This window comes from Anomaloglossus baeobatrachus, chromosome 8, assembly GCF_048569485.1.
Source record: "Anomaloglossus baeobatrachus isolate aAnoBae1 chromosome 8, aAnoBae1.hap1, whole genome shotgun sequence".
NCBI lineage: Eukaryota > Metazoa > Chordata > Amphibia > Anura > Aromobatidae > Anomaloglossus > Anomaloglossus baeobatrachus.
The window spans coordinates 193,823,456-193,837,247 of NC_134360.1; the positions used below are offsets into that span (position 1 = coordinate 193,823,456).

Genomic DNA, 13,792 nt, shown 5'->3' on the forward strand with positions numbered 1-13,792 from the left:
TCTGCCTCAGCGTTCTGCGCAAGCGCTGGCCAGATGACCGCACGTCCCCTCTTTCCCATCTTTCCCTGTAACAGGAAATAGAGGGGAGGATCGGAGCAGGACACCAGCGGTTACGCGCCAGCGCTTGCGCAGAACGCTGGAGGCAGAGAGGAAAGCGCGTGCACTAGATTATGGGTCGGCACTTGCAATGATAATCACAGCGCCGCTGATAATCTCGTTGGGGGACGTCGTAAATCGGCAGGATGGACATAACGGGACACCAGAGAGCCCGCCCCCATGGACGATTTAGAAAATTAGCATCCCAAAAGGTACACCTTTATAAAGTATTATATTTGTCTAAAAGGAGCAAAAAACAGGAACCTTGCTAGAATGCAGCCCCAGGAGCTGCAGAGGGGGAAACATTTAGGTTTAAAGCAAAATTTCTGATGACAGGTTTCCCTTTAAGACTAAGTTGGCAGTGTAGTGGACATCCCCTTTAATAAGCTATACCAGGCCATAGTTTACTATTGAGCACTGGGTGATGGATGCTGCCTGTGATATAAGTATTGGGCATTGAAATGGTCCAGTCCCTTCCCCATGCCCCCATACACTTAAGATAGTCATCCAGACCTGCAGAGATCAGAAGGCTTAGCTTAGTTTCTTCTCTTCTATAGGGGAGCCCCTTAATGGTGACTACACGTTGTGGATTTGCCTCTTGAGTTTTTCGGTGACAGATCCTAAGCAAATAGTAACATGAGAACTCTAATGGATTCTTCCCTTTAGTGTAAGATGATTTCTGTAACTTCTCCATGAACTTTCTAGGGGTTCGTGAAAGTTGTGAAGAACAAGGCCTACTTCAAGCGCTACCAGGTCAAGTTCCGCAGAAGGAGAGGTGAGTGTCCGGCCTGTGGGGTGTTTTGTTTTTGTTTTTTTTTTTGTTTGTTTTTTTTTAGTGTTTCCAACATTTTAGAAATTGCGGATTAATATTTATATTTTTTCCTCTGCAGAGGGCAAAACCGACTACTATGCCCGTAAGAGACTGGTCGTCCAGGACAAGAACAAGTACAACACCCCTAAGTACAGGATGATTGTGCGTGTCACCAACAGAGACATCATCTGCAGGTACGTACTAGCGGTTTGCTCCTGGATACGTCCTTATGGCTTGGAGTGTAAGATGTATACTAGCTGTGACGTGTCCTGCTCCGTTCTTCCCTGGGTTGCAGGATTTTTCTCCAAGGTGAGATCCTGAGTGACTGGCGGCCCAATAATAACATGGGAAACTTTGTAAACCCAATTGCAGAGCTAAGCAGAGGCTCATGTGTAAGCTTCAGCTGCTCTTTGCTGTAGTATCACTATTCTTATGTGCAATATTGCAAGAAGCCGCGTTCTTACCTGCATCAGGCTGTGGTAGGGCTAAGCCTTTCCCACCTTCTATAGCTATATGTGCCCTGATCTGTCACCCCATGTGTAGGCTGTATATTGGCGGTATTTATAGGGCTAATCTAGACATAAGCATTTATCACCTGTCTTCTGGACAGTTAAAGGGAACCTGTCACCACTATTTGGCGTATAAGCTGCGGCCACCACCACCGGGCTCTTGTATACAGCATTCTAACATGCTGTATATAAGAGCCCAAGCCACTGTGAGAACAAACACTTTATAATACTTACCTAACGGTCGCTGCGGTTGGCCATATGGGCGTTTCCAGTGCCCGGCGCCGCCTCTTTCGGCCATCTTTGTTCTTCTCTAGCTCCAGTGCATGACGGGTTCTGACGTCATCCACACTCGCTGGCATTCAGGTCCTGAGCAGGGCAGATCAAAGTATTGTAGTGCGCCTGCGCAGGACCGGCGAGTGTGTATGACGTAGCTGCATCATGCACCCAGGCTTCAGAAAGAGGATGGAAGATGGCCGAAATAGCTGGCATCGGAGAACGGAGACGCCCATATGGCCCACCGCGTGACCGTTAGGTAAGTATTCTAAAGTGTTTATTTTCTCACAGCGACCTGGGCTCTTATATACAGCGTGTTAGAATGCTGTATATAAGAGCCCGGTGGTGGTGGCCGCAGCTTATAGGCCAAAAAAGTGGTGACAGGTTCCCTTTAATAAATGATACAGCAGTGGTGGGCAGTCATCGGTGCCCCCGTCTGATCCCAATTACACGGCAAGACTAGGGTTAGAAATTAGAATGGGTGGTGGACTGGTCAGTCAGGCGCCTTGCTGCTACATAGTCTATGGCACTGCCACTTGAAACCTTTTCTGCCAATCTGTAAATGTTCTAGCACTGACATGTGTACTCAAAGGGTTGCATCAGCAGATGGAGGCCAAAACTATGGCTGATATAATCAGTGTGCTGCTACAAAAGGCATGAAATAGAACTGTAATAAAGCTCAATGGAGTTTCTTTTATATTAACAAGGTCTGGTCTGTGTATGTACAGCAATATATGAACTGTTCTCCTGACCCCAAAGGGAACAGCTCATAGGCAGATTTGAGGCTGTTTAATTTGGGTTGTACTCGAAAGGTGAACGCCGGATCTTTTGAAACCAGCCTTAAAGGGAACATGTTGGGTCCCCTGTATCCAACAGCATTGACACTTGTATGCCCCAAATCCTGATCTAACCAGCCCTGTATAATGCTATTCACTAATATGAATATTTAATCCCTTTTTGACTAAGGACGTACTGGTACATCCTTAGCCGTGTCTGTTCCGTTACCGCGAGCTCCAGTGGTGAGCCCATGGTAATCCTCTCGCATATCTACTGATCAGCAGACATGTGAGGATCCGATCTACCTGTGCCTTTTTAATACCTTGGCTCGCGTTTCCAAGCTCACAGTGCCGTCTAATGCGCTCCAGTGGGGATCACACCGTTCCCGTGACACGATCACAGGGCTCCAATGAGTCGTCTTGGCAGCGCAGGGTCAGATGAACCCTATTGCTTGCCATAACTCGCTTCCTGTCCCTGCAGAAATTTCTGCAGTGATTTGAACAGCACACGTGCGCTTCAAATCACTGCAGAAAGAGTCCGTAATGAAAAAAAAGCAGGTTCCATGCGCTGAGTGCAGCCCCTCCCATAGACAGAGCGGGGGATGCATGCAGAGCGCACGGAAGAAGTGACGTCACTTCTTAGAACGCGCGGCTTCGGGCAGCAGCCGAAGCGCTGCGCTCTAATACGCCACGTGCGCACGGCCCCTGCATAATCTTCATAGATTATGCAGGGGACACAGGACGCGTGCAGTTATGCTGCGGTGCAGATCGCAGCGTAGCTGCATGCAAATACGCAACGTGCGCACATAGCCTTACACAGCATTTCTCCTGATCAGAGCAATGCTGAGAAGCGATTGGACAGTGTAATTATACGGTCCCCTAGGGGGACTAGTAAAATGAATAAATAAAAAGTTTTAAACATACAAAAATAATAAATAAAAAAAAAAAGCCTAAAGGTTCAAATCACCCCCTTTTTTTGCCCCATTGACAATAAAACCATAAAAATACACCTATTTTGGTCTGTGTTTAGAAATGCCTGAAATATCGAAATATGAAGTCAGTTGATCAGTGCATGTTAGAAAAAAATCCAAACTCCCAAATAAGTTTTGGGAGGTTTTTTTTTTTGTTTTTTTGTTTTTCGCCGCAACATTGCAATAAAATGCAATAACCTACGATCAAGATGGTGAATCTACGCAAAAATAGAATAATTAAATGGGAATAATTAAAAATGAGTCCTTATCAGAACACATGATTAAGGACTCTTGTTTTTAATAAGGTCCGAAACGCGTCAAATATCATGCCCATCTTTGTATCTTATGGAATTCCACCCCCCCCCCCTCTTAAACTGTTCAATTAAAGATTTTTTTTTTTCATTTATTTTTTTTTGAAATTGGTTATTGGTGCTGGGCCCATTTTTTTCCCTTTTTTTTATCAACAATTGCCTGGTAGTACTTTGGGGGGCCATTTAAATGCCACCTGCTGTCTATAGATGCCACCTTTATGGTTGGCCCAACATTGTTGCACCAAGTCCAATGTATTATCTCAGGAGTTTGTATGTTCTCCCCGTGTTTGCCTGGGTTTCCTCCGGGTTCTTCGGTTTCCTACCATTCTCTGCATACTGATAGGGAATGTAGATTGACTCCCAATGGGGACAGTGTGAATCACGTCTGTAAGGCGCTGTGGAATTAAGGTGCTGTATAGTGAATACATGAAATGTCTCTGGTGCTGTAAGTTCTGCTCAGGAAACCCATGGCCTATCTATACATTGTCTCCAATGTGATGTGTGAAATATGTTTACCTGAAGTGGCCTTGGGTGGTGATCTGTTGTGTGCTGCGGCTGGCAGAGGGAGCAGTGTCTTATCTAGGCAGGATATAATTGCATTAGATGTACAGAAACCTGCATTGAATTGATAACCCAAAAATGATATTTTGAAGTCAAACTATATCTAGCCCTGTGCACATTACCAAAACACTTGGATGGTAAGCATCTACTATTTAGTTCTCAGTTTTGTGGCTGGGGCTTGCCTTGGTTACTCCGGCCACTTATACACCTGCATGATTTTCTTTACAAACTTGGCAGATGCACATTGAACACTTCTCTACTTGACCATGATTTGTATGTGTGTGTATGTATATATATATAGATAGATAGATAGATATTATAATTTTTTTTTTTTTTTTATTCCCTCCTCTTGCAGATTGCCTACGCCAAGATCGAAGGGGACACAATTGTGTGCGCAGCATACGCACATGAGCTTCCTAAATACGGTGTGAAGGTCGGGCTGTCAAACTACGCTGCAGCTTACTGCACGGGTCTGCTGCTGGCCCGCAGGGTAGGTCTACTCCTGTACAGCTGTCTCCCACCCTTGTATCTCCGAGAAGAGCTCCTCTGCAGGAATTCACTACCTGTTTTATTGCTTCTGCTTACATTGTCCAGCCTGAGGTCAGAGGGACAATATAGTCGCCAGATGCTGGGTTTGACCCATTTTAAACTTGAGTCGTAACCCAAAGTCAAACTTGTTTTCACATACTCCCTTATCACCTGTTTACACGATAGGTGAGGGTTTGCTGGGAGACCACCTCTGGCTCTTCTACTGTGACCCCGTGTCCCCTGTTTGGATGCCGCTGTGGTTAAGCCCTTTATACTGCTACTATAGTTGAAACATATGGGACTGACTGAGACTGCAGAGTTGAGCTATCCTATCAGTCTGATAGTTCACGCAAGTAGAAGACCGCCCCCACCCACCCCCTGATTCTCAAGATCATTGTGGTTGCAACAATAAGTCACCTGGCCTTAGCACAGGTTGTTAAAGCTATTAATGAAAGATTTGCTGCCAGATTTTAGAGCCTATGCCGACCCAATGTCATGTGGGTTGTATAATCACTTATGCAAGATCTTGGGGTGGGGGGATCTCTGGTAGGTGTGAATGGGTTCCGTTAATCTAGTGGTAAAGGTTCCAGCACACAGATTCTTAGTCTAAAATGTCAGAACTTTTTTTTTTTTTTTTAATTCTTAAGGTCCAGCAGTTGAGTATTCTTGTATGGTAGAACTGATCAGAAATGTGGTTTTGGTCTTATGACGTTGCGTTCATGTTGCCGCCGTTCCTCAGGCGTGTGTATCTTGTGAGAATAGGAGCGGGATAGCTATTCTGTACTAATGGGGACTACCTTCATCGCAGCTTTTGAACAAGTTCGGCCTTGACAAAGTTTACGAAGGCCAAGTGGACGTTACTGGTGATGAGTACAATGTGGAAAGCATCGATGGACAACCTGGTGCCTTCACCTGTTACCTGGATGCCGGGCTGACCAGAACCACCACCGGAAACAAAGTCTTTGGCGCTCTGAAGGGAGCTGTTGATGGCGGCCTCTCCATTCCCCACAGGTAAGCCGCACAGAGCTCCTAATGTGGACTCTGGCATCTTTTGGCCGAGTGTGATGGCAGACACAAGGTTGCAGGAGACTGTCTAGAAACCTGTGAGTTTTTGTGATTCTCTTGCATGTAATCAGTGCTATTAGTTGATGTTCAAATGTTGCATTTTTGCACTTTTAATTTGTATTAAAACAAAAAAAGTTGCTATTTTTATTTTAAAGGGGTTGTCCACTAATAGGACAAGCCTTTCTGATTCGGCATGGTGCCGTTGCTGCGGCTCGTGGTGCTGGGGCCTCACGTGAGGCTGCTTCCAATCAGTGCCAGGTTCCTTCTCTTTGTCTTTGGACCAAAAGAGTTAATCAACAAGAAGCGAGCGCTGCTGCTACTACCTGCACCAACCTGCCTGTTCCCGGCGCCGTAATGTTTTGTTGCAATAGTTGTTTCATTTTTGCAAGAAAATTTCAAAAACCTTTTTTATTTTTGGGGCCTAGTCAGTTTTTAAGTGACTTTGGGGGACCTATACATTCGAAACTGCACCCCTCAACATATTAAAAACTGCTGTCCGGACGTTTATTAACCCTTCTGCTACTTTTCAGCAGTTTGTTGCAAAGTGGCATGACAAAATTATTTTTACCACCTAAATGTAGGTAACGTCCTGAACACCTTACTATAGCGGGCAGACTCTGAGGACGTTATCAGGACCACACAATCATGCTCTTGTGATGAAAATGGTGTTCGAGGAGCCCCCACTCTGTTTAACCATCTAGATGCCATAGTCCTTAACAGCAGCATCTAAAGGGTTTGATGGCAATGGTCAGTGCCAACTCCAATGATGTCTGATACAGTAGGTTGTCAGCTACAATGTACAGCTAATAGCTGTATTTTCACCTGTTGGGGGAGGCTGGTCACTTATCTCAGGTCAGTTTTAAGTCATTGGTGGTCACTAATGGGTCCAAGTCCTGGATATACCCTTTAAATGCCTGTTCGGCAAATGAATCAAGGGCAAGCTTGGAGCTGACTTTAAACCTAACTCTTGCTGGTTGGCACTGTTTTATTATTCACAATTACTCTTAGACCTTTAGGCTATGTGCCCACGCTGCGGAAAATGCGCGGATTTTCCAGAAATCTGCAGCACAGCTACTCCCCAGCTATTTCTATTGCATTTGGGAAATGCTGTGCCCACGCTGCGGATTTTTCCGCAGCGGAAATCGTGCGGATTTTCGTGCGGAAAAATCTGCAGCATGTCCATTATTGTTGCGGATTTCTCCGCAGGGTCCCATATACTTATCTGCCTCACCCGAGTCACTTTCTCCGTCCGGTGCACAGGAGCGCGGTGAATCCAGGTACAGGAAGGAAGTGGGCGGAGCCTGCACAAGCTCCGGTCATGTGACAGCCGGAGCTAGTTCAGGCCCGCCCACCTTCTCCTGCAGACGCTGAGAGTGACCCGGCTGCCGGAAAGCGAGGTGCTGCGTGATGGAGGTAAGTATGAACTCCCCCGATCACTGCAGCACTTGTTCTGCATTGAGGATGCAGTGCCAAAGCCATGGTACTGTATCCTCAAAGCAGAATGCCCGCACCATATCTGCAGGACATTCCGCAGCATGGAAACAGACAAAAGTTGTGGTGCTGTTTCCTGGGAGCACCTGCGGATATATCCGCAGGACGCTGTCCCCGTGGGCACATAGCCTTATGGTACAAAGATGACATGTAATGAATGGGGACAAGCACTTGTTCTGTATAAATGGAAGGGAGCATCTGGATACTTGAATCCTACAGAGGACATGACCCTTCTGCCGCATTCACACAACTGTCACAATCCCGAGTATAAACTGCGATCGGTGGTGTGACTGGGTCTTTTTCCCATGTCACATAATCAACAGAGCGAGAGATGGATGAAGAGTCCAAAAAACATTTATTCCATGCAAATCAAACTGTCCATAACATAATCCACCATTCAGAGGGTAAAAAATAGTCCAGAAACACAAATATAGTCCAGTAAGGCAATAAGTGTCCAGGTCTCTGGGGAGCTGCAGCTTTTCCCTCAGAGGTTCAATCCTGCTTCTGCTCTCTTCTAAGGCTATGTGCGCACTTTGCGTTTTTTTTTGTTTTTTTTTACCTGCGTTTCTGCAGCGTTTTGAACTGCAGTTTTTAATGCCAAAAGGCATGCGTCTTTATTTTCCAGCAATGCCTATGGGAAATAAAGATTTCTTGTGCGCATTACAGTTCAAAACGCTGCGTTTAATTTGCATATTTTTGGCCAAAAACTCCGTTTAAAGAAGCAGCATGTCAATTGTGTTTGCCATTTGGGCAGCGTTTTGCTATCATTGGAGGCAATGGGAAATGTCAAAACGCGCACACACAATCAAAATTCCAGCGTTTTACATGCTGCAGAAAACATGCTTTTTGGACAAAATAAACGCATGCGTTTTTGACTTTATAATATTGGAATAATATGTCCCTTTACAGTGCTGTAATGGGGGAGACAAGAAAGGCGCAATAGGGTTTTACCCGGTTTACAGAGTGAAAGAGGATAAAAACAGTGCACTCACCTGGCCGGGTTGTGCCAGTCACAACCCCTTTGTTAGCATGGATGAGCGCTTGGGTGGTTCTGCAGCGGCCCCGTTATAGAGCAGATTTTAAATATGAAGGACTGGAGAAAACGGGTTTATTGCCGCGCTAAAAACCACGAGCATGTATAAGTCAAATTATTCTCTTTATTTAGATCATTCCTACGCGTTTCCGAGGCTCATCTGCCTCCTTCATCAGGGAAAAAGAATCTTACAGACAGAGAGGATTTATCCTTATGAAGCAGCAAACAGAGAAAAAAAAAAAAAAAAAAAAATTGTGAAAGCAACCAATCATGACATCATCATTACATCTGTTCCTGAGCGATGACTCATTGCCTCATGGAATAAGGCTATGTCATAACATATACAACACAAGTTTCAAAAATTTTTTTTCGCATAAGAGGCAATAAACAATAATAAAGGACAAAGAGAAAATGAATAAAAATGAACAAAAAATTCTTATTTGAATATGCGCTTGTCTGTGTTTCATTTTTAGAAAAATGGTCTTTGAGTGTACATGTATTATGTGTTTCTAAAAATGAAACACAGACAAGCGCATATTCAAATAAGAATTTTTTGTTCATTTTTATTCATTTTCTCTTTGTCCTTTATTATTGTTTATTGCCTCTTATGCGAAAAAATTTTTTTGAAACTTGTGTTGTATATGTTATGACAGCCTTATTCCATGAGGCAATGAGTCATCGCTCAGGAACAGATGTAATGATGATGTCATGATTGGTTGCTTTCACAATTTTTTTTTTTTTTTTTTTTTTTCTCTGTTTGCTGCTTCATAAGGATAAATCCTCTCTGTCTGTAAGATTCTTTTTCCCTGATGAAGGAGGCAGATGAGCCTCGGAAACGCGTAGGAATGATCTAAATAAAGAGAATAATTTGACTTATACATGCTCGTGGTTTTTAGCGCGGCAATAAACCCGTTTTCTCCAGTCCTTCATATTTAAAATATGTCCCTTTACACACAGTCCGACAAATTAATGAAATACCATAATTTAATGTTTCTTTGTCGCTCCATTGGGAGACCCAGACAATTGGGTGTATAGGCTATGCCTCCGGAGGCCGCACAAAGTATTACACTAAAAGTGTAAAGCCCCCTCCCCTTCTGCGTATACACCCCCCGTGCTCCCACAGGCTCCTCAGTTTTTATGCTTTGTGCGAAGGAGGCAGACATGCACGCATAGCTCCACAGCTTAGTCAGCAGCAGCTGCTGACTATGTCGGATGGAAGAAAAGAGGGCCCATAACAGGGCCCCCAGCATGCTCCCTTCTCACCCCACTCTTGTCGGCGGTGTTGTTAAGGTTGAGGTATCCATTGCGGGTACGGAGGCTGGAGCCCACATGCTGTTTTCCTTCCCCATCCCCCTTAGGGCTCTGGGTGAAGTGGGATCCTATCGGTCTCCAGGCACATGAGACCGTGCTCCATCCACAGCTCCTGAGGACTCTGCTGGATAGGAGCCGAGTATTGTTCAGGGACATGGCCCTGCTACGTTGAGGTACTCTGTGTCCCCGTGGGGACCGTGCACAGCAACACTCCAGCATTGCTGGGTGTGCTAGTGCACCGGGGACCGCGGCGCTGACTGCGTTTGTGCCATTACACACTGCAGCGTCGCTGAGTGTGTTAGTGTATGGGGACTGCCGCGCTGACCGCCGCTGCCATTGTTATCACTGCGGCGCGGCTGGGACTGTTAGTGCGCCGGGGACTTCCGCGCCGACCGCGCTTATACGGCGGCCGCGCTTATAACTCGAGTCCCCGGCTTTTGCGGCCTAGTCTCTTTTTCTTCCCGCCCCCAGGCCTGCCAGTCAGGTGAAGGGCGGGACGCTGTACAGGACGGCAGCACTGAGGGCTGGAGCATGCTTTGCATACTCCACCCCCCTCACTCTGCACAGTGGGGCACCAGTTCCCGCACTTTCTGTGTCACGCCCACGGCCCCCTCCTCTCCTCAGGACGCCGGCAGCCATTCCTGTCAGCTCCCCTGACGCTGCAGAGGGGAGACAAGCTCTGGGGGACCCAGGCTGGGATGCTGGTGGCCACACAACCGCTTTAAGCGGGCGGTAATCAGCACCTGAGGTGCTGGCCCCACTTGTGCAGAAGTGTAATTATAGATTATATGTTTATAGGCTATACTTTACACTGTATGGTGCACGGTGGATTTCTGGCTATATACCCTATTGTGTTGCTCAGGGGAGACAACAGCATGGCACCCACAAGAGGCACTTGCTCAGCCAGAGCCTCTGCTAAGGGGGGCCCAGGGGGAACCACCAGCTAACACTGTCCAGGTGACAGGGACGGAGTTTGCAGTTTTTACTGACAGACTTTCTGAGACTATAGCTAAGATTCTAGAAGCTTTGCAGTCCAGACCGGTATCTCAGACCATGGGCACTGTGGAATCATTGCCCCCTGGTTCCCCTCAGTTGAAACAACAATGTTCCCCCGGGGTGTCTCATAGATCCCAGGGTGAGGTCTCTGACACGGACCGCAGCCCCAGACCGCCTAAGCGAGCTCGCTGGGAAATCCCCTCGACCTCATCACATTGTTCAGGGTCTCAGAAGGAGGACTCTCTGTATGATGCAGCGGAGGTAGCTGATCAGGATTCTGATCCTGAAGCCGCTCTCAACCTTGATACTCCTGATGGTGACGCCATAGTGAATGATCTTATCGCGTCCATACATCAAATGTTGGATTTTTCTCCCTCGGCTCCTCCAGTGGAGGAGTCAGCCTCTCAGCAGGAGAAATTCCATTTCAGGTTCCCCAAGCGTACAACGAGTATGTTTCTGGATCACTCCGACTTCAGAGGGACAGTCCAGAAACACCGAGTTTGTCCAGATAAGCGTTTTTTCCAAGCGCATTAAGGACACACGTTATCCCTTCCCCCCCCGAGGTTGTCAAGGGCTGGACTCAGTGTCCTAAGGGGATCCTCCTGTCTCCAGACTGGCGGCTAGATCCATAGTTGCAGTTGAAGATGGAGCTTCGCTCAAGGATGCCACTGACAGACAGATGGAGCTCTGGTTGAAATCCATCTATGAAGCTATCGGCGCGTCTCTTGCTCCAGCATTCGCAGCCGTATGGGCACTCCAAGCTATTGCAGCGGGTCAAGCGCAAATTGACGCACTCACACGTACGTCTACGCCGCAAGTGACGTCCATAACTTCTCAAACGTCAGCATTTGCGTTCTACGCTATTAATGCTGTCCTGGACTCGGCGAGCCTACGGCGGTTGCAGCCGACAATTCGGTGGCAATACGCAGAGCCTTGTGGCTACGGGAATGGAAGGCAGATTCGGCTTCCAAAAAAGTGCTTAACCGGTTTGCCATTTTCTGGCGACCGTTTGTTTGGTGAGAGGCTGGATGAAATCATCAAACAATCCATGGGAAAGGAAACATCCTTACCCCAGGCCAAACCAAAATTACCCCAACAGAGGAGGGGACAGTCGAGGTTTCGGTCCTTTCGGGGTGCGGGCAGGTCCCAATTCTCCTCGTACAAAAGGCCTCAGAAGGATCAGAGGAACTCCGATCCAGGGCGGTTTAAGTCAGAGACATTCTGTCTCACGGTTACAGGATAGAGTTCGGCTCTCGTCCTCCGACTCGATTTTTCAGAACATCTCCGCCTCCCGAGCGAGCCGATGCTCTTCTGCAGGCGCTGGGCACTCTGAAGACAGAAGGAGTGGTGATCCCTGTTCCTCTTCAGCAACAGGGTCACGGTTTTTACTCCAACCTGTTTGTGGTTCCAAAGAAGGACGGGTCTTTCCGTCCTGTCCTGGACCTAAAACTGCTCAACAAACACGTAAAGACCAGGCGGTTCCGGATGGAATCCCTCCGCTCCGTCATCGCCTCAATGTCCCAAGGAGATTTCCTTGCATCGATCGATATCAAAGATGCTTATCTCCACGTACCGATTGCTCCAGAGCATCAGCGCTTCTTGCGCTTCGCCATAGGAGACGAACACCTGCAGTTCGTGGCACTGCCGTTCGGCCTGGCGACAGCCCCACGGGTTTTCACCAAGGCCATGGCTGCAGTAGTTGCGGTCCTCCACTCTCAGGGTCACTCGATGATCCCTTACTTAGTCGATCTGCTGGTCAAGGCTCCCTCTCAAGAGGCATGCCAGCACAGCCTCACCGCGACTCTGGAGACTCTCCAGAGTTTCGGGTGGATCATCAATTTTCCAAAGTCAAATCAGACACCGGCCCCAATCGCTGGCATATCTTGGCATGGAGTTTCATACCCTCTCAGCGATAGTGAAGCTTCCGCTGAACAAGCAGCGCTCACTGCAGACGGGGGTGCAATCTCTCCTTCAAGGTCAATCACACCCCTTGAGGCGCCTCATGCACTTCCTGGGGAAGATGGTGGCAGCAATGGAGGCAGTCCCGTTCGCGCAGTTTCACCTGCGTCCTCTTCAATGGGACATCCTACGCAAATGGGACAGGAAGCCGAGGTCCCTCGACAGGAACGTCTCCCTCTCTCAGGCAACCAAAGCTTCCCTTCGGTGGTGGCTTCATCCCACTTCATTATCGAAGGGGAAATCCTTCCTACCCCCATCCTGGGCGGTGTCACGACGGACGCGAGTCTGACAGGGTTGGGAGCAGTTTTTCTCCACCACAGGGCTCAGGGTACGTGGACTCGGCAAGAGTCCTCACTTCAGATCAATGTTCTGGAGATCAGGGCAGTGTATCTAGCCCTAAAAGCGTTCCAGCAGTGGCTGGAAGGCAAGCAGATCCGAATTCAGTCGGACAACTCCACAGCGGTGGCATACATCAACCACCAAGGGGGGAACACGCAGTCGGCAAGCCTTCCAGGAAGTCCGGCGGATTCTGATGTGGGTGGAAGCCACGGCCTCCACCATATCCGCAGTTCACATCCCGGGCGTAGAAAACTGGGAAGCAGACTTTCTCAGTCGCCAGGGCATGGACGCAGGGGAATGGTCCCTTCACCCGGACGTGTTTCAGGAGATCTGTTGCCGCTGGGGGATGCCAGACGTCGACCTAATGGCGTCCCGGCACAACAACAAGGTCCCAACATTCATGGCACGGTCTCAAGATCACAGAGCTCTGGCGGCAGACGCCTTAGTTCAGGATTGGTCGCAGTTTCAACTCCCTTATGTGTTTCCTCCTCTGGCACTGTTGCCCAGAGTGTTACGCAAGATCAGGGCCGACTGCCGCCGCGCCATACTCGTCGCTCCAGACTGGCCGAGGAGGTCGTGGTACCCGGATCTGTGGCATCTCACGGTGGGCCAACCGTGGGCACTACCAGACCGACCAGACTTGCTGTCTCAAGGGCCGTTTTTCCATCTGAATTCTGCGGCCCTCAACCTGACTGTGTGGCCATTGAGTCCTGGATCCCTAGCGTCTTCAGGGTTATCTCAAGAGGTCATTGCCACTATGAG

At 48.0% G+C, this 13,792-nt stretch overlaps 1 protein-coding gene across 1 annotated transcript in view; it reads left to right on the forward strand.

Moving 5' to 3' along the window:
- Nucleotides 1-776: 776 nt before the first annotated feature.
- The window catches only part of RPL5 (ribosomal protein L5), a 51,235-nt gene continuing 38,219 nt past the window's right edge, over nt 777-13,792 (forward strand). The window contains exons 1-4 of the mRNA XM_075322336.1: nt 777-871; nt 987-1,099; nt 4,661-4,798; nt 5,645-5,847. Coding sequence (XP_075178451.1) covers nt 1,064-1,099; nt 4,661-4,798; nt 5,645-5,847 — 377 coding nt within the window. The 5' untranslated portion in view covers nt 777-871; nt 987-1,063. The remainder of the gene's footprint in view (nt 872-986; nt 1,100-4,660; nt 4,799-5,644; nt 5,848-13,792) is intronic.